The sequence below is a fragment of the Myotis nattereri genome (assembly GCF_964212035.1).
Source record: "Myotis nattereri genome assembly, chromosome: 17".
Classification (NCBI taxonomy): Eukaryota; Metazoa; Chordata; class Mammalia; order Chiroptera; family Vespertilionidae; genus Myotis; species Myotis nattereri.
This window is the reverse complement of record NC_138092.1, coordinates 34,719,184-34,741,005: the sequence shown is the minus strand read 5'-3', so window position 1 is coordinate 34,741,005 and position 21,822 is coordinate 34,719,184. Positions and strand designations below refer to the sequence as shown.

The 21,822-nt window shown below is 38.6% G+C and overlaps 1 protein-coding gene across 1 annotated transcript in view; it reads left to right on the top strand.

The window, feature by feature from the left end:
* Nucleotides 1–21,822, top strand: part of PDE7A (phosphodiesterase 7A) — a 91,299-nt gene that overhangs the window by 43,972 nt on the left and 25,505 nt on the right. Inside the window, exons 2-4 of the mRNA XM_081111239.1 lie at nt 3,161–3,221; nt 6,463–6,546; nt 21,155–21,306. Coding sequence (XP_080967365.1) covers nt 3,161–3,221; nt 6,463–6,546; nt 21,155–21,306 — 297 coding nt within the window. The remainder of the gene's footprint in view (nt 1–3,160; nt 3,222–6,462; nt 6,547–21,154; nt 21,307–21,822) is intronic.

The following is a 21,822-nucleotide window of genomic DNA, read 5'->3' as shown; positions in this document are numbered from 1 at the left end:
TTTGATTTATTTAGTGAATATATAGCTATACATGCTACAAAATTCAAAAGCTATACATTGAAAAGGCCTCCTCTACCTGTGTGTCCCTCTGCCTCCTTGGAGACAACCAATGTTGAAAATTAGAAATTTTTTTTGAAACTTTGTTTCTTTCACATTTCATGAACTGTTTTTTGTTGTTTCTTAAGGATGTATAAAATCATGCAAGACTTTAGTTGATAATATTCTCTTAATTGATACGCATTAAAGAGATAACAATGATTTGGAAGTTGTTTTTCATACTAAATTCAAACAAAAGCTTTAAATAAGCTTTCTTTATAATCATAGTAAAAAAAAAGATTATTTTTCCTTGAGAGTTTTGTGAGGGAAGAACAGCATTAATCTGATAGGTAAAATGCAATCTCACTCTTAATTAACTTTTGTTAATTAAGTTGAACATTTTTTCTTGTGTTTATTGGTTTATTTCTTTTCTTGTGAGTCATGCTTACATTCTACCTGTTTTCTACATCATTCATCATTTTCTAATTGATTTGTGAGACACTTTTTTTCCCTTTCATTATTAGGCTATACTGAACTAGGGAAATTAGCCTTTTGTTGTATCTGTTGAACTCATTTTTCTTGATGTGAGATTTGTCTTTTGCCTTTGTTTATAATATATTTTACCATATAAAATATAACTTTAGTGCCCAAAATGATCCATTTTTATGACTTTTGGATTTTATTGGACAGGTAGAAAGACCTTTCCTATTTAAAAATACTTTAATGTGGTCATATTTTCTTTTTTAATGTTTTTTTTTAAGTTTGGAGTGTTGTCCCATACTCCAAACGGTTGAGGGTTCGATTTCTGGTCAGGGCATACACCTAGGTTGTGGATTCAATCCCTGGTGGAGCCATATACAGATCCATGTTTCTCTCTCACATCAATGTTTCTCCCTCTCTCTAAAATCAGTAAACATATCCTTGAGTGAGGATCTATAATAATAAAAGAGTAATATGCTAATTAGACCAGACTACCTTCCAGACGAAGCCGGGGCTGTGAGGGAAGCCCGGGTCCCGGGTGCCGAGGGAAGCCGGTGCTGGCAGCCGGGGGGTGGGGGGGGGGGCGGGGGGGGCCTACTCTTGCATGAATTTCGTGCATCGGGCCTCTAGTTAAAAAAATAAAAACAATTTGCTTACCTGTTTATTCAACCAATGTTATTGATCACTTTTGATGTGCTAGACAGTATTCTAAATGTTGGGGTTTATTCTAGATCTGAAGATAGAGCAGTGAACAAAGTCTCTGCCTCCACAGAGCTTAGATTCTGTTAATTTTATCTTCTAGATTTTTAAGCTGTGTTTATATCAGTGCTATTCATTAGCTTATTTGCAATAGATCATTTAATAATTTATTTACCAAATATTCATTTAGAATCTACTAAATAATAGCTATTGTTTTGGGGGCCAGGAGTACAGTTCCCGCTCTTGTGGAGCTTTTATTGTAGAACAAGCAAACAAAGTAACATCTGCTAATGCTGTTCAGAGCACAAAGGCAGGGAGCTATGGAAGAGGGTGATCTTAGGTGACTTCAGATTTGGGAGTCTGGGAATGCCTCTCGGAAGAGATGACATTTTATATGTTGAAACTGAGAGATGGGAGGGAACAGTGATGCAGCGACCCTGACAGGGAAACAAGTATACAGGCTGTACGTTTGGTGGGATTGAGGAAGAGAATGGAGGCTACGTTGTCTGGGTCATCGTGGTGAGGAGACAGAAAGAGGTAGGCAGACTTTGGGTGCCTTTGGAAATCAGAGCTTGGTTTTGGACTTTATTTAAAGTGTAGCGGGAGCCATTTGGAGGGTTTTGAGCAGTAAGCTGAAATGTTCACTCTTGCTTCTGTGGGAAGAGTGGACTAGGGGCCAAGATATGCATCAGGAAAACCCGTCCATTGTACGTGTCCAGGTGAGAGATGCTATTGCCTGAGACAGAATGAAGAAGTGAAGCTAGAGGAAAGGAGATGACTGTGAAGGTAGAGTGGGCAGAACTTGCTGACGGTGTTTCAACTCTTTTAATTTTTTTGTTTCAGTAATTATATTTTAAAGGCTGCAACATTTGCTTTTATATAATAGCTTCATCAATATATATAATTCTCATACCATATAATTCACCCATCTAAAGTGTTCAATTCAGTGTTTCTGAGTATATTCAGAGTTGTGCCATCATGACTACAATTAATTTGAGAACATTTTCATCACTGCAGATAGAAACCTGCACCCATTAGCATTCACTCCCCATTTCCTGCCAACTCGCCTAACTCTAGACAACCACCAGTCTACTTTCTGTCTCTATGGATTTGCCTATTTTGGACATTACATGTAAATAGAATCATATACTATGTGGTACTTTGTGACTGGCTCCTTTTACTCAACATACTGTTCTCAAGGTTCGTCAATGTTGTATCCTGTATCTGTACTTTCTTCCTTTTTTTTTGTCTGGATAATACTCCATTGTACGGCTATACTACATTTTATCCATTTTTCTAATTTGGGGCTAGTGTGAATAATGTTGCAAGATACATTTTTATATCTGTTTATTTTTAAACATAAAATATATTTTCAAATCCCCGCTCTTTCAGTGGCAGCCTGTGGGTTTTTGTTTATTTGTTTGTTTGTTGTTTCATAAATTCAGTGTTTTCTCAGATCGCTTGAAGTACACTCCTTCCCTTTTTCCCCCTCTTATTTCTTGCGAGCCTGTGGGCCATTTAGTTTTTTATTTCATTCCATTGGTTTTCAGCTAGTGGGTTTCTTCAGGTGTCTGATGATCTTGTCTGTCTGCTTCCTCGTTCATGTTTATAGTAAGAGGATAATAGTTCTGTTTACCTCTGCAGAAGGTCTTCCCCGAGTGGGCTTGTCTGACATACTCCAGCATCGAATTCCACGGGCTGCATGCTCCTCACTCTGAATCCTTGTTTGTGGTAGTGCTTAACCTTATTGGGTTATGACTGTTGGTTTTCCTTATAACTCTAGATTTCAAGAGCAGATGCCATACATAACTAATTTCATTTTGTATATCCAACTTTTCTTTCATCGTGCTTCATAAATAATAAATACATGTTTGTTGAATTGAATTGTATATCATATTTAATTGTCAGGCATTTAAAATGTGTGTATGGTTGTTGTTTTTTTTAGAGGCGTGGAGCTATTTCCTATGACAGCTCTGACCAGACTGCATTGTACATTCGTATGCTAGGTAAGCATTTTTTATTTTGTACCAATATCAGTTAATTTTATTATCATCTACTATTTGAAATTGAGATATATTTCATTAGGTAGCTTTTCATCCCTGTTTACAGCAGAAATAATCTATTACTTTGAAACTAAGTCTAGAAACCAATATTGAATGTGATGTGAATAAAGTGGCATTTAAGTTTTAGGTAATTGAGAAAACTGGCGTAATAACTGGGACTCTGTCCCTCATGCCCAATTTTAAATTGCATCCTGAGTATCTATAATAATAAAGTATAATATGCTAATTAGACCGGATGCCCTTCCAGATGACTTCGGACAAGCCGGGGCTGCGAGGGCCGAGGCAAGCTGCCATGGCTGCCACTGGTGGGTGTGCTGGGCCTCCTCCTGCGAGGGAAGCCTGGGTCCTGGGTGCCAGAGGGAAGCCGGTGCCAGCAGCCAGGGGGAGGAAGGCCTACTCTTGCACGAATTTCATGCATTGGGCCTCTAGTTCTTTATAAAAAGAATCTTAGATTTGTAGAGTTGCTAAGTACTAAACAGTACTTAGCTAGCATAGACAGTGCTAGCATAGACAAAGATGCAGCCATGAAATTCCTGACCAGAGTCCTGTCACTGGGTGTATTTTGTTCTCAGTTGGCTGGCGAGGAGAGGACCATGTGTCTTCTAATCTTAGTTCTTAAGTTTTTAAGGTATTCCTTAAGTCCACAAAGTAACATGAATTTTCACATGTATGTCCATAAGTTTCTTTCTCTCTCTTTACCAGATTTCACTCTTTGCCCCCACACTACATTCCTTGTACTTTAATCCATACTGTTAAAAATTTACTATTAAGATTCCAATAGGCAAATTTGCTCATCTTTTCTTAAAGGCATCTTCCATGACAACTCTCCTCATGCTCTGAATTCTTCTCTCAATTCTATGATATGAGCATTTCTTACTCTTCACCTACTTTTTGTTGTTGTTGTTTTTCCTTTTTCACTAATTCCTTTAGATACTCTTAAGCCTAAATGTTCTCCAGTGTCCTGTTTTTGCTCTTTTTCATTTTTCCCCCTCTTTAATTTAGCTTGTGTATCTTATCTGCCTCAGTTTCATTCTACTCTGGTACATATTGTCTCCCCACAAATGGTCAGCCCTTTCCTCTTCACTGTCTCCATCTCTCTCCAAACCTATTCAGGATTTTGCTCTCCTTGAAACAGCTTTTCAGACTCATATTTTTTAAAACTCTGTTGAACTTCTCCACATGGGCATATAATGGGTACTTCACATGTAAAATGTCTGTTAGACAAAAGATTTGTGTTCTCAAGGTTGTTCATTTTGCAGTCTTGCCATCCCAGAAAATGTAGCTCCATTCTTCTGGAGTCATTCTTGACTCTTATTTCTTCTGTACTCTATGTCTACTTTATCAGCAAATCTTCTTGGCTGGTACCTGCAAAATATAACCAGAATTCTGCCCCCCCTCCCCCCGCCATGCTGTTACCATCTGTTCTCAGCCATAGCAGATTTTTAACTTTAGTCGCATTGTTGTACATTAGAGCTCCAGAGCTCATCTTGCATAACTGAAGTGTTGTACCCCTTGACCAACATCTCCCCATGTCCCCTCCCTACAAGCCATAGTTATTTCTGTGTTTATTGCGCTTCTTAACTAGTTTACCTATATGACTCTACGCAACTCTAGTGTGCCCAACCAGAGCCAGTCTTTGCAGACATAAGTTAAATTGCTCTTACTCGCATGTTCAGAATTCTTTAATAGTTTTCTATCATAGAGTAACAGCCAAAGCTAATGTCCCACGAAGGTCCAATATGATCTGGCCCTACTACCTCCCACCAGTTCCCTTCACTCACGTCACTCCAGCCATGCTGCCCTCTTTGCTTGACCTTGAACATGCCAAGCATACTCCCATCTAAGAGTATTTACTTATTGTACTTGCTCTTTCTTATGCCAGGAAACCTCTTCCACCAGATACCATATGGCTCCCAGCCTCACTTCCTTGAGGTCTCTGCTCGGATGCCTCCTTTTCAGCGAGGCCTTCTCTGACCACACGAATGAGTCGCTCCTCCTCTACCTTGCTTTCATTTTCTCCATGTTACCAGCTGCCATCATCTCTAGAACGAAACTATTCATTTTACTATTTGCCTCAGTCCATGAAAGGATAAGCATCATGAAGACAGGAACTTGTATTTTGCTTGCTGCTATATTTCCTGAGTCTGCAGTGTGGCTGGGTGCACAGTAAACATTTCCTACAGGGTGAAGGAAGCAGCACTTGAGAGAAGTGGTTAGTCTTTGTGGGATGGACTCAGGGTAGAAATGATGGCCTTACTTAGAGAAACAAAGAGTAATAAGCACGAACACAGGAACAGGGACTGGAGACTTAAAGTTTATGAACGGGGAACTGTGGAAGTATCGTGGAGCCTGCTGAGTGAGGTTTAAATCCTCTCACCCTTTACACTAGCTTTGTGGCATGGGCATGCTACTTCTCAGAATCTCAGTTTCCACATCTATAAAATGGGATAAAGGTCCTCTCTGTCAGAATTGGCTAGAGATTAAATAAAATAATGCTTATAAAGCACAAAAAAAGAGTGCCTGGTCCATGGTTTGCAATGGTGCTATATGGAGAAGAACATCTGATTATCATATGGATACATGTAGAAACAGTGTGAGCTTGTAAGAACAAAATGTAAGAACCAGCTAAAGGCCTTGGGTATACTCACTGTCAATGAGAATAGAGAGATTGATCAGATTAAACAAGGCAGAATCTTTGACATTTTACTTTTCTGTACATTCAAAAAAATTGTAGGCTGCTTGAGAATAGGTAATGTGTTTTCTATTTCTTCATATCCCCTATAACCTCTAGTTTAGTGCTAGGTATCAAGTAAACGGTTCATAAATACTTATTTCTCCATGTGGCTTTTTAACATTTTGTGCTGAGGATTTTTTTTAACTACTTGTGAGTAATAAGGTATTAGGTTGAATTATCATACACATGAGTCATCTTTCAGAAAGCTAACTTTAAAATATAGATTATTATAATAATTATTGTAGGAGTAGATTTAAAAAACATGTCCATTTAGCCTTACAACTCAGTACTGAAAATTTATATAAAGCAGCTCTTAACTACTTGTTCCATATGTATTACTAGTGGGCCACGCACTGTGTATGACTGTCACGCACATAGGCCTTTGTTGCATATGGGAGCTTCTTCCCAGACGGCAGCCTTCTCAGCTGTGTTTCATCCTTGACCCACCAGGAGATGTGCGCGTAAGGAGTCGAGCAGGATTTGAATCAGAAAGAAGAGGTTCTCATCCATATATTGATTTTCGTATTTTTCACGGTAAGTGTTGGCAAACACAATATTTATCTCAGACATTCAGCAAACTTCAGATCTTTATAAAATTACGTAATTTTCCAAGGGAAAAAGGAATATAAGAGAAAACTGTATTATGTTTGGAATGTTTTAAAAAACACTGGGTCATGGTAAATGACACTTTATTCCTAGATGATGTTAGTAAAATGTTTAGAGAGAATTAAAAGTATGAAAGCTGATGTACTTTTCCTTCTTTTTAATTGAAATGTGAAATTATTTTCGTACATTTTTTCTTTGAAAAAATTGTTTTTCCTTGATTTTTAAATTTTATTTTTCAATTACAGTTAGCATTTAATATTATTTGTATTAGTTTCAAGTGTATAGCATAGTGGTTAGACAGTCATATACTTTACAAAGTGATACTCTCAATATTTACTCTACCTGGCACCGCACATAGTTATTACAGTGTTATTGACTATATTTTCTATGCTGTACTTTACCCTCCTGTGACTGTTTTGTGGCTATCAGTTTGTACTTCTTAAACCCCTCACTTTTTTCATCCAACCTCCTGACTTCCCTCCCCTCTGGCAACCATCTGTCTGTTCTCTATATTTATGAGTCTATTTCTAAAAATATATTTTCTTTAAAAAATTTTTTGCTCCACATGTTTTGTCTTCACTACTCCAGATGTTTCTGTGCAAATGACATTTTGTAAAGGTATTGCATAATTAACAAGGTATGTTCTTTTGGTTTATTTGAAAATACACATCACCTTTAAAATGTTTGGTAAAATGCATATTTTGAAATAAACATTGTGTGGGTCTGGCCCACAATGGAGAAAAGGGAAAAAACAAAACTTCTAAAACCTTTAAGTATTAAACACATTAAATCTATTTTTGGAGAAGTTCCACTTTTGGTAATGTTGGTTAAATTATTTGGATTAATACTCTAGTTAAGAATATTAGAAAGATTGGCAAAACATAGAAGATGTATTTGAGTATATCAGAATGCTACTAAGGCAGAGACATGAGCTCCTTATTCAGGCTACTTTTCCCCTTAGTAGCATCTGTTGATTCTGAAAAAGGTGGGTAAGCTGAGCAGAGATTTTGGTGGACACTTAAGGGTAGAAAAACAAAAACAGGTGTTTAGAGTTCACCAACACTTGGAGATTGGTTCTGGTAAAACCTTGATGTTTAAATTAGAAACTCTGAAGTAAACCATAGAAATAAATCCCAGCTTTGAAACATATCCAGTGATTAGATTAAGATTATCTGTGGCTTTAATGTCTCTAGTCATCTGCTAGGAGTAAATATTAATCCCATTAGTCTCAATTTACCTGTACATTTTTCATATGCAATATGAAACACTGACTTAAAAATAAAAAGGCATAATGAGACAAGACAGTGTGACCACAGTGAAGAGGAAACAACTGACAATAGAAATATCTATATGGAATTATTATACATGGGCTTTAAAATAACTAATTATTGTACATATTGTTCATGGGTTTACTGAGCATCGACCCATGAACAAGAGGTCACCAGATCAATTCCCTGTCAAGCAACATGCCTGTGTTGCCAGCTTGATCCCCAGTAGGGGGCACACAGGAGGCAGCCAATTGATGTTTCTCTCTCTCATTGATGTTTCTGTCTCTCTATCCCTCTCCTTCCTCTCTCTCTAATATCAATAAAAACATTTTTAAAGTAACTAAATGCAATTACATTGATAAAAATAAAGAGACAGGATTGAGAACTTCATTGGAGAACTGGAAATTATAGAAGAACCAGCTGGAAATTGTGAGACTGAAAAATACTATACCTTAAATATGAACTAATTTAAAATGGTTTTAACAGCAAATATGGCCAAAATGAAGAGATAATCAGTGGATTGGAATATAAGCCGGAAGAAAATATTTAAAATGAAACACAATGAGGCAAAGGGTAGAAAGTGCAGAAAAGATATGGAATATGTTCCAGTTACATATTGCTCTATACCTGTCAAGAAGTTGTGAAGAATCTGGGATTTTACCTTCTAAGCTAACAAGTTTGCCTATTACTGCTTCATGGATGTTGGCAGAAGGCACAAAACTTCTGGGTCAGAGACAAAGGACTTTATTATTCATGACCCAGCAATATGAATATCATATTGTGTCAGTTCCTCCAGTACCCAGGCTCCCCTATATCCTACAGTGGCAACCTGGAGGGGGTTATGTGAATATTTTACCAACAATGAGTCTGCATCACCTCTAAGGAATAATGAGCTTGGGGAATTTACCTTTTATAGTAAGAATACTCTTTGTCCCAGGGAAAGATCTTATCCCTTAAGGATGCTAGCTGCAAACACAGCCCTGAGAAATGGCCCAGGCAATGATTGGTCAGGAGGGCTTGGCATTCTTGGCACGTGCAATAAGAAAGAGAACTGACCCTGGGGCCTTTGTGGGGGATTACCTCTCCCAGTAGTAACAAATGACCTCAAAATGTACTGGCATAAAACAACTTTTATTTATGATCATGAATCCGAGGGTTAAAAATTCAGTCTGGGTTAGGTTTATGCTTCATAATGTCTTCATCTTCAGCTGGGGTGGTCAAACAGCTAGAGATGGCTGTGGTGGCTCCACTAGGTCCATGTGTCTGGGGCCTTGGTCCTTCTCTACATGCTGTCTCCTGGGGCTAGAACATCCACAATGGCTTCTGCACATTCATATCTGCTACCAGGGCTGGGATGACTGGAATTTCTGGGGCTGGCCAGGAATTCTCTTTCGGTTAATGGCAGTCCAGAGTAGTTAGTCTTGACAGTTGCCTTCCCCCAGAGAAAGCATTCCAAGAGAGAGGAAGTGTGGGGGTTTCTAGTCTATGCTGGTCTAGGCCTGGACACTAGTACAACATCATGTTTTTATATTCTCTCGATCAGCTTATCACACCACTTTTCAGATTCATGCAAAGAGAACATAGACCCTGCTTGTCAATGGAGTATGGTTTAAAAAAGTTTCAGTCTTCTATCTCTATCTGATACAAAATGTATTGAAAGGTGATTAGGGTCCCAGGAAAGGAAGGGGAGAAGATAGCAGAAGCAGTCTTTGGAAGGATAATGCCTGAGAAATCTCTATGGCTTGATAAAAGACATTAAGGTACAGATTCAAGAAGCATTATGAAAAAAAAAAAGCATTATGAATCTCAAGTACAGAAACATTACAAGATAACCACACCTAGATGTAGCAAAGAATAACTTACAACCAAAATCAGAAAATATTCAAAAGATAGAGAGAAAAAATTATTACCTTAAAAGAAGCAACTATGACATTGCCAGAAACAGGTTATTTCATTTTCAGCAGAAATCAAGAAACGAGAAGATTACTTCGAAGTGATGGGAAAAAAATAACATAAAACTAAAATTTTATCCGCAAACTCTTGAGGATAAGAGAAAAAGAGTACACTTCACCACTTATGTAAGAGTAACAGAATCTTGATACTAAAACCTGACAAGGATAAGACAAGAACAGAAAATTATAGCCATTATCACTCACAGATATAGAAGAAACATCCTAGATAACATGTTATTAAATTAAGTCTGCAATTCATAGGAAGACTAATATATTTTGACTCAATTTATATTTTTCCAAAAAAGTAAGATTGTTTTAACATTAAAAAATCAGTCATTGTAATTCATCACATTAATAGAATAAAGGAGAAATGTCATGGATAGACTATATATACCACAAAAGCATTTGATAAAATTCAACAGGCACTTCTTGACAAAGTTTTGAGCAAACTAGGAATGCAGAAAAACTGATTTAATCTGAAAAGGGTTTTTTTACAGGACCTATAGCCTTTCTCAAATGTCTGCTTTCACTCAACCCTATAAGAGGTAACCAGGCAACTTCCTCATTTTCCTTTCCTCCTTTTGAATAAATCGGCTAAGTGGGCAGGATTGGATTAAGGGCTCCCAAAATTCCTGCACATATTTTCCTATGTTCAATTGGCCATATACCTGGCATCTTGAAACATAATATTTGAGTCTTAAATCTATTAGACTTGATGAAATGAATTCCATATTGACTTTTTTGTCAAAACTTACCTTGTTTGCTCTAAATTTATAGGTCCCTAAGTTTATGTCATTCTTTTAGTTACACATTATATTGAGTTTACTTATATAATAACTAGAGGCCTGGTGCACAAATTTGTGCATGGGTGGGGTCCCTCAGCCTGTCGGGCGATTGGGTTCGATCAGGGGGTTGGGGGGAAGGGGGAGGAGCGCCCTTCAGCGGGGAGGGGGACAAACGGAAGGTTGGCCCCAGCAACAAGCTAACCAACAGCCAATTCCGCGAGGAATCGGGCTCCCTCCTCCCTCCTGTCTGGGTCTGGGGTGCAGGTGAACCAGATTCGGGGCTGTCAGGTCCCCAGCAGCAAGCTAGCCAATGGCCAATTCTGTGAGGAATTGGGCTCCCTCCTCCCTCCTGTCTGGGTCCGGGGTGCAGGTGAACCAGATTCGGGGCTGTCAGGGCCCCAGCAGCAAGGTCTGGGTCAGTGCGCATCATAGCTACCAGCCGGTTATTCCGGTCTCTTAGGCTTTTATATATACAGTGGGGCCTTGACTTACAAGTTTAATTTGTTCCATGACGGAGCTCGTAACTCAAATTACTCGTATGTCAAATCATAAATCGAACAAGCGAGACATGTGATGCTGGGCTGATGTTGTGGCGTTCACTGTGACGTTTGCTGTGCCAACTAGCGGTGGGGTATCTGAAGCTGGCTCGTAACCCGAATTTTAGCTCACAACTCAAAGCAAAAAATCGGCCGAGAGACTGCTCGTATCTCGAAAAACTCGTTAGTCAGGACACTCGTAAGTCAAGGCCCCACTGTATAGATAGATAAGTGCTAATAGCTTCCTATATAATAAAAGCCTAATATGCTAAGTGTCCAGTCATCTGGTTTTCTATTCAACCAATTAAAGTATAATATGCTAATGATATGCTAAGGCTGCTCAACCGCTTGCTGTGATGTGCACTGACCACCAGGGAGCAGACAGTTGACCAGTTGCTATGATGTGCACTGACCACCAGGGGGCAGATGCTCCGACCAGTAGGTTAACTTGCTGCTGGGGTCCAGCTAATCGGGACTGAGTGAAATAGGCCAGACATTCCCTGGAGCCCTACCGTGGCCCCTCCCCGGCTGGCCAACCTCCCGTGTCCCTCTCTGGCCCTGATCATGCACTGGTGGGGTCCCTCAGCCTGGCCTGCACCCTCTCTCAATCTGGAACCCCTCAGGGGGGCACATTGACTGTCAGGTAGTTCCATCTATAATAATAAAAGCATAATATGCTAATTAGACTGGACATCCTTCCGGACGAAGCCGGGGCTGCAAGGGAAGCCCGGGTCCCAGGTGCCAGAGGGAAGCCATTGCCAGCATACAGGGGAAGAAAGGCCTACTATTGCACGAATTTCGTGCATCGAGCCTCTAGTCCATATAATAAAAGCCTAAGCAACCGTTACAGCAGAGCGACCAGTCACTATGATGCGTACTGACCATCAGGGTGTAGACACTCAATGTAGGAGCTTCCCCCTTGTGGTCAGTGCACTCCTACAGGGGAAGCACCGCTCAGCCAGAAGCCAGCCTCACGGCAGCATGCCAAGCAATAAGGGGCAAACAGGCAGGCAGTAAGGAGCGAGGGGTCCTGGACTGTGAGAGAGATGTCCAACTGCTGGTAGATGGACAGCCCCCAAGGGGTCCCGGACTGAGAGAGGGCCCAGGCTGGGCTGAGGGACACACACACACACACACACACACACACACACACTGCATGAATTTCATGCACTGGGCCTCTAGTTAAATATAAGAGAATTATTATAATTCTAGTCCACGTGTACACTAAAAAATCTGGTGTGTTGTTTTGAAAGATTCTGGCATGGTTTATTAAATAGTAATGGCAGCTACTAGCCTGACAGTTAACTTCTGTTCATGGAATTCACCCAAGCTCATTGACGTCATAGACTGGAAGGCCTGGTCTCTCTGCCAATGTCAAACAATACATGGAATATATTTCTTTACAGTTCTTTTTTCATTCCACACAAGTGCATTTATTTTCCATTTTCTATTTCTCCTGGCACATGGTAATGTTCCATTTCATGTAAATGTATTTTGCCCATTATCTTGAGCTTTTTATTCATTTTAGCACTTTATTCCACCCCATACTAGGGCAGCAAGAGAATTTTTCAGGATATTTACATGGTGGCCTAAAAAATCTAAACTTTAAATTTTTTTCTTATTCATCTTTTTGTCCTGTTCTCTGGCTCATAGAGATTTAACATTCTTGCTGCATCAAATTGACCAAAACCGCTTATCTTCTATCAGATTTTATACGACGCCATTTGTATTTCTCTAAGTGTAATCTGTATTAACTTAACCAAATTCAGTCTGGTTGCTGCCTGTCTGTTGCTGCCCACTATGAAAACATATAGAACTCTCCCTAAATTTTCTCTTGATCTTCATGTGTGTTTGCTTTTGGGTTGTTTCCTGTCTTCCTAACAGAGCTGTGTTAGATGTGGATACTCGTTTCATGTTTATTTATATGATCAGAAAGAACATCTGTTTCTATGTGTATTTTGGGCTTGAAAGCTTATGCCATGCTGATTTTATTGTCTTAGATTATTATCTCAGTCTTTAATATATAGTAATTCTCACACAAGGGTACATCCTATTCTATTCTATTCAGAAACTTTTACAGCTTCTCACTTTGAGCATAAAACTTGTTGCTTGGCATTTCCCTTTGCCTTGACTTTCTTTCTTACATTGTTTTCTTATCTTTCCTGCTGTACTGCCTGGTCCTTGCTTCCCTGTTTACAAGCATATTAAGTGGCTTGTCTATCATTTGTAATTTAGTCTCCCCTTCAAATGTGAGCATGCCAGCCTCTTCTTATAGCTGTGGCATTGTAGACTAAGGTCATATTTTAAAATGTTAGTTTGTTCCCAATCATTCATTTGTCTTGAAATCACATCTGGTTGTTTTCAAAAACAACATTTCTGAGAAAGTTTGTGGAGATATAACAGGAAGCAATCATCTACGTCCTCTTCCTCTGCCTTTTCACCACAAGTGTTCCTACCTCCTTCCTGTAGCACTTTCCTCACCAAGCGGTGCTTGTAGAGACGAGACGAGCACTGCTGTATCGAATGGAACTAAGAAACAGAGCATTGTGCCCCGTGTGTGTATTTTTAAAAACTTGCCTAGTTTCCAGGTGACTGCGAGGTGCCTGTATCGAAAATCACCGATTTTTTATCTCTGGATATCTTCTTTAACTTCCTAGTACAAATTAGAAAAGGATATGGACTGTACCTTAATTGTAATACAATTTAATGGCAGTTTAATCCTATTTTGGAGAATTGGGGAAATTGGAGATTTAACTTTAGGCTTTATTTTGTATGTTACCCATTAAGGCCTTGTGTACTTGCTTTTTCTCCTTTCTTTCTCAGCTCACTAATAAGGGGCTATGTTCAATACCTGAGTTTAAGCATAAAAGGGACCCAACATAACGCATAACCCATAACTGAAGAGTGGAAATGCCCAATCCATACCATAATAAGACTAATCTTTTTAAAGGGTTTTATATTTTTTAAAAAATGTTTTATATTGACTGTTTTATCAAATCCTGTCAAAATGAACATTGACTCCTGCACACTAAGGTTATTAGAATTGCTTAAGGGAAAGAATATTGGTTATAGGGCTTATTCTCATGTTAACATTGATTTAATTTTAGATTGTGAATAAGTCATTTCTTTGATTTGTAATAAAGCTTGGATTGTCTATACATTTTAAAGAAATAAGATTATGCATATTTGAAATCTCCAAATGTGTACATTTATTTCTGTAGTATGTAAAATATGCAGTGGTCTTTGGGTTGGAATTATGCTGTCATGAAGAATAAATATGGTTTTGTTAAATAGTGTGAAGTTATGTGTTTAAAAATATTTGAACCTGAAATTAATATGTCAGTTATACCTCAATAAAAATATTTGATATCTATAACTATAGCATTAAAGTTAAGTGTTTATTTTTTGAACCCAAAGACATATTACATATATTATCTCATTTAATTTTTACAGCAGTCCTGTGAGGCTTATAGTGAGGACACTGAGGATCAGAAACTTTAAATAAGTTTCCCAGTGTCACATCACAAGTAAAAATGGCAGAGCTGGGATTCAAACTCAGGTGTGTGACTCCAAAGCTCATGTCTGTATCCACTCTGCTGGGCTGCCTGTCCATTTCAGCATGTGCTACTCTAGTGCAAGCCATTGCTCCAAGCACCTAGCTTCCCTCACCCCCATCCCCACCCACTTGCACATGCTAAATGTGAAAACTTGCCCTAACCGGTTTGGCTCAGTGGATAGAGCGTCAGCCTGCGGACTCAAGGTTCGATTCTGCGGTCCCAGGTTCGATTCTGGTCAAGGGCATGTACCTTGGTTGCGGCCACATCCCCCGTAGGGAGTGTGCAGGAGGCAGCTGATCAGTGTTTCTCTCTCATCGATATTTCTAACTCTCTATCCTTCTCCCTTTCTCTCTGCAAAAAATCAATAAAATATATTTAAAAATAAATAAATAAATGTGAAAACTCTTCCAAGAAAACTTATCTCATAGGTAGAGGTGAATGTACTTACTCCGTATTAACAATAGGCTTTCAGATATGGCTCCTATTCTTTTTGAGGAAAATTAAAGAAAGGGAAAGTTAGAATATAGAAGGTCTTTAATTTTTTTCATTCAATTATTATTCAACATGACCTTGCCCTAGACTAGAGTTAAAACCTTAACAGCACTGAATTTTTTAAAAACATTTTAAACAATCTCCAAGGGTAATTCATGATTATATGCATCTAAATGATTTTTATGGCTTTAAGGTGGCAGATACAGTGACTCCGTCGCTCCCTCTTGTGGACCATTAAAGCAAGTAGTAGTAGAGTCTCAAGAACCAAAGGTTTTTCTTGTTAAAACCCTCTTTTGTCTAATAAGTAAATATCAGTGACATTTCCTGCCGTGCCATTTGGGTGGTAGAGAAAAGAGCCTCTGGGAGAGAGTTGAGAGGAATACTGCCAAGATGTGTTGATTCCCCAGCCCTTATGTTTCCTTAACCTGTATTTCTTGTCCACACTCTAACATGAGGGAAAAGCAAGAGAGAAATATTGCTTCTGACTGTGTCTGCTATCCCACATTTCATTTCATTTCTTTCTTATGTATGTATGTAAGTATTTATGGCTTAGAGAAGCTAAGACTGGGTGGCTGGAAGTAATTCCCATGATCATTCAGTAACACCGCTCATTTAGTATTGGTGGAGGCTGCTGCTGATGAGTTTGTTCACGGCCACATAGGTAGGTAATGTGATATTTTAGACGAGAACCAGCAGAGCCAACAGCTCTTTAAAAGTAACTTGATTAATTCACGGAGCCTGTTGGGTTTCTAAGCTGGATTGGAATGTGGGTAACCATGCAAACTAGAACAAGCCTGGGACTTAAATAGTCCTAGCCTGGCAAAAGCTGGACTTTAGGCAACTTTTATCTACTGGTGTATTATGCTATGAAATAAATAATGGCGCATCGCATGTTACAGCGTGAGCTCATGAGAATATTGGTAATAGGGTCAGATTTTGGTAATAGGGTCAGATTTTGTGTATTATGGTCACAGGGTGAGGTTTTTAGTAATTAAATGAAAGCACTAGTTAATGGTATAGTTACCATTTTCTGTTCCCAGTTCCCTCTTTATATATTCCTAATTACTCAACTTGATACTTTCTCTGTAGTGGCCTCTCCTTGTTTCAATATAAGAATTTTATTTTCAATCATCATAAGGAGTGTGTGGGTATGTGTGAGTGTGTGTAGAGGGAAAGAATTTGGGGCAGGAAAGACCAAACCTGAAGAAACAAAATTTCCATCTTAAATGAGCTTATCACACTTCATCTTTGATTTATAGTTGATTCTTTCCTTAGATCTTATTTTGGAAGCTCATCTAGAACAGTTCTCTCTAAGTTTCTTTTACAAAACTTAGTCTCCAGTTTGGCATTGTGTTTTAGCAGTCATTGACATATGCTCCTATGTGCTTGCTCTGCTGAGGGTTTATTTTAAGGGAATCAATCAGAATGTGCTCAAAGATTTAGTTGTAAGAATGTCTATTTCAGAATTGTTTGTAAGGAGAATGAAGATTAGAAACAGCCTAACAGCAAGAATTATGTATCCTTAACTGGTTTGGCTCAGTGGATAGAGCATTGGACTGCAGACTGAAGGGTCCCAGGTTCGATTCCGGTCAGGGGCACGTACCTTGGTTGCGAGCACATCCCCAGTAGGGAGTGTGCAGGAGGCAGCTGAATCGATGTTTCTCTCACATCGATGTTTCAAACTCTCTATCCTTCTCTCTCTCCCTTCCTCTCTGTAAAAAATCAATAAAGTATTAAAAAACACACACACAAGAATTATGTAAAGGGGACCCACCCTAAAGTACGAAGTTAACTGTTTTATGTGCCACACTTGGCCTATGATCTGGGCTGAGGGGAAAGGCAGGTGCAGTCCCCCTAGGTCCCATTTAGAGAAATATCAGAGGCATGTTTGTAAGAAGCAGTCTGTCCCTTTGGCAGAGAAGACAGCCCTTCGGGTAGTGAAGCTTGGCGGACATCTCTGCTCTCCTAAGACTTCACTTTCATTTGCATTTAGAACTTGGTGTAAAGGGTGAGTTCAGGAAAATTCAGCCCATTCAATAATGACTCTAAAACGAAGACACTGGCACACCAGATAGATAATTAAGCAAAACGGTGCAAGAGAGCAGCAGAACTTAACAGTGATTGAAAAGCACTTCACAAAAAAAGGTTGCCATCAAACTGATGACAATTGTGACCAAATTTTCTACCGCTCACTTAAAAAACTAAAGGAAGCAATAACTTCGTTGTAATGAACAACTTCAAGAATTCAGAGAAAAAGATAATAAGACAACAAAAATAATTGAAACATGTACATTCAGAATTGGGAAATAAAAGGAGCAATTGTTTCAGTAAAGCTCAGATATGAGGGTATTTGGTAGGAATACGAGGTGAAATAAGCACTAAATAAGATAATGAGCAGAGCAGATAGAAATGGGAAAACAAAAGGAACAAATCGTTTTAAAAGATTTGGAGAGAACACCCATGAGATAGCAGACAGGCAAAGGGGTTTCAAGATAACAGTTTAGAGTCTCTGAATAATAAGCTAAAATAGTGGAACTAAATAAATATTTAGAGATATAATTCAAGAAAACGTTTTAGAAATAACACTTAAATTTGCACTTTGAAAAAGCACACTGTGTACCGTGGGATAATGACCAAGAACAGTTAACGTGAGGTCTAGCCCAGCAAAGCCACTGGACGTGAAAGAGACAGAGAGATGCTGTGGGTGGCCCTGCAAAAAGACCAAGTCACTTATGAGGGGAATGTGATGGGCCTGCCTCCGATTTGCATCTCAATACAAGAAGACAGTGAACCAATACCTTCAAATAAACTCAGAGGAGAAAAATGACAACCATGAATTTTATATTGAATATTTATATTCAGTCTGTTCTTCCAGTACAAAGGCTACCAAGAAAAGCTTTGAGCATTCAAGAATATATTGTTTATGAGATATGTTGTTTTCATGAGCCCTTCTTGAAGAAACTACTAAAGGATGAACTTAACCAAACAAAAGATAACTGGGGAAGCCACGGCAAAAGGATTCGAATATTGAATGTATTTAGTTCTAGAGCTGAACCTAAAATTAAAGTGGGCTTTAGAGTGGAAGAAAACAAAAGTGCTCTGGTAACTAACAAACATTGGAAGAGGAAGAGGGAAAGAAGATGATAAGGTGATTTCCTCACATTAAAGAATGATATCTAAAGCTGTTAAACAAGTAGTAGAACTGTACGCTTATTTAACAAAATGAAGGTATTTTTGCAAATTGTAATGTTGTACCAGTGCCCTTCAGTAGAGGACTGGTTGATTAGATTATGGTTCACTCATTTGATGGAATACTTTATAGCCTTAAAAAAAGAAGAAGGCATTCCGGGAAATAGCTTCAAGATAAATTAAAAAGCAAGGCGCAGAATAGGTTGTATACTATGCTATCATTTATGTAAAAGTAGTAGAAAAATCCTATGTAATAAAGAGCTAATATGCAAATGGTCATCATGCCCTCATGCCCTTGTGCCAGGGCCGGGGTACCTGAGGCCACGCCCCCCCCACCACCACCACCACCACCACCTGGCGGGGCTTGACAGGGGTGGAGCCAGCCGGGTCTGTGTCTCACGAGATTTCAAGGTGCTTGTGGGTGGGTGGAGACTTAACTCTGGGTCCCATGGTGCGCCTCAGACTCTGACAGGAGGGAGATTTTCATATACATTTTACTAATTTTCTTTCATCTCTGACACTTCTATTATAGAGAAAGGGCAAATAGCAATATTAAAATATTTCCTCTAATTCCCTTTTAATGTGCATGAATTTCGTGCACCGGGCCACTGGTATTATATAATGATGTTTCCATATGTTTGATCAAAAAACTCAGGATACACAAGAAGCTTTGGGGGGGAAAAAAGATTATCATTTTACAGGAGGGCTTATAGTCAGTTGGATGGGGGACCTGATAAGAGTGAGGTTTTTTACTGTGTTCTTTTCTTCCTCCCTCTTCCTTTCTTGCTTATTTTTTGAAACATGTGAATTATATGTTCAAAATTAGATTGGTGAAAAAAATCAAACATTCCTCTCTCTCCCCCGGGTTCCGGTCCTGTGTTAAGCCTTGGGCGGTGCTTTGTGGTAGTTTTGATTGCCAGGTCCCGTGGGATTTTCGGTTCTGTGCAGAATGTGATATTTTCAGGGACAGGCTCCTCAGGCCCCAGGTGAAGAAAACACTTCCCCGGATGATTTGCTGTTTCACCTGGACAGTTTTCTGCCCTTCCTTAGATTGTCTCTGAAGTAACCACTAATTGTTCGGGCGCTTCTATCATTAAGTGAACGTCTGTTTATCTTGTTGTATAGGCTGTTTTTTGAGTTAGTCTTGCTGAAAGGCATTGGGCTCCTGTGATGAGGGAGCACTTCCCCTTACCTTAATGTCTAATATTCATTCTCAACTTAATATGGTCAAAACAGAACTCTTGATAATTAGTGCCAACCTCAGGGCTCTGTGAAACAGGAAAAGGACATGAGTTATGGTTAGTTTTTTTCAGTTAAGGAAAATGAAACATCTGGAAGTTGTGACTTGGCAGGATTCACACGTCCGAGGTGAAGACAGCTGGCATTGTCTGGAAGTTGGGACTCTTCCCACACGATCATAGTTGTATCCTCCCCCTGCCTTACTCCTATTTTCAGGGTGACTTCTGACAAGTCACTTTTATTTAGAGCAACATGAACAGATTTGGAGCTTAGGATAATACCTAGAAGCATAACTGTAAGTAGTGACATCAGCATCGATTTTATCATCATCTACATTGCCACTATTTATTTAGTACTTCCTGTAGGTGACTTGTGTACACGTTATCTCATTTAATCCAGCACCCTTTGAGTTCGATATTATCGCCATATTTTGTTGAAAAGAAAATGCAGGGTAATAGAGGAGTTAGTGACTGGACCCACAAGAAGAGGATATATTTGATTACCTGCCTTTCCACCTGATGATTCTAAGTTCATGGAAGTTAAGATGAGAGATTATGATTTGCTTATCCTTACTCTTCATTTTCATGTGTTTTATATGTGAACATTTCACTCAATTTAGAATTTAAAAATAACATATATCCCCTACAAGATAGCTTTTAGGCCCTGGCTGGGTAGCTCATTTGGTTCGAGTGTTGTCCCGATAAGCCAAGGTTGTGAGTTTGATCGCTGGTCAGGGCACATACAAGAATCAACCAGTGAATGCATAAATAAGTGGGACAACAAATCTATCTCTTCTCTCTCTCTCTCTCTCTCTCTTCAGTAAAGTTTTTTTTTTTTAATGTAAAAAAAATAGAGCTTTTAACACAAGTCTGTTGTTTAATCTATTACTCAAAGTTTGGTTTATTCTAAAATGGCTGCTAGACTCACTAACAGAGAACATGTCAGTCTCCAGCGTGGAACCACCTCTCTTTTGGGTTTTCATCATACAGAATTTTTATCCCTATGTTTTAGAACTCTCTCTCACAGGACGTAAACTGCTTTATTTTCCATTCCATTTCCTTTTCCTCTGAATAAAATTACCTCGAGGAAATATTTAAAATGATACCTCCTTGGGATTTGAGATGTTTTAATTGTTAAAGTCTCTGATATAACTTGGGACCTGGCTTCTTAGTATGAAGCATAGTTTCAAACTAGGTTTTGTGTTTCTGTTCCATGTGTATTTAGTATATTGAGGCAATAGAGTGAGAAATGATAATTCTTGGAAGTTAAAAAAAAGCTGATTATTAATGGAGCCTCCTCATTATTAACTTTCTAAATGCTGTCAAAATTGGCCATTTACCCCTTCATTTTTAGTTCTTTAATAGGAATACAAGTAAAGTACCTCTTTTCTCCTAGAAGTGTGGTATAATGGCTAACATTTTAAATCTTTATTTGTATATAGCTCGAAAAGAGGTATTACAAGATAGTACATGCACAGTTTTGACTTGCTGTACTCACCTTTTACTTCTTTTATTTCAGCTCAATCTGAAACTGAAGTTTCAGTGTCTGCAAGGAATATCAGAAGGTTACTAAGTTTCCAGCGGTATCTTAGATCATCACGTTTTTTTCGTGGTACAACTGTTTCAAACTCTCTAAACATTTTAGATGATGATTATAATGGACAAGCCAAGGTGTGTATAGCTTTTTCAAGAAACATTACCCTTTTGATAAGTTTAATGAAGCCTTCTTTTCTCATCTGATACTGATTTATAGAGCCTTTTTTGTATGTGAAAATCAGTTGAGTCCATTTTTCAGGTTTTTCCTTTAGAGCAGTTGTTCGTTCATTTTATGATTAGGTATTACAGAGCAAGGGAAATTTCTGAACTAAATAAATGAAAATGCTTTTTATTTATTATAACATTAACAAGTAGAGCAGTAGAACATTAAACTATAAGATCACAATATTCTTATCGCTGGGAAGAATATTATGCATTATCTGACCTAATTCCTGTATTCAATAGATAAGTGAACTATGGCCTAAGGAGCAAAAGGGACTTATTTGAGCTCTGATTAGAGGTAAATCAGCACAGAAAGTTAGTCTTATGACTTTCAGTCAAATGATTTTCATACATAGTCTCTTGAATCAGTGGATTATTTTGAGGACTTAGATGTTTCTTAATTAAACTCAGTGATTTTGAGCATTATTT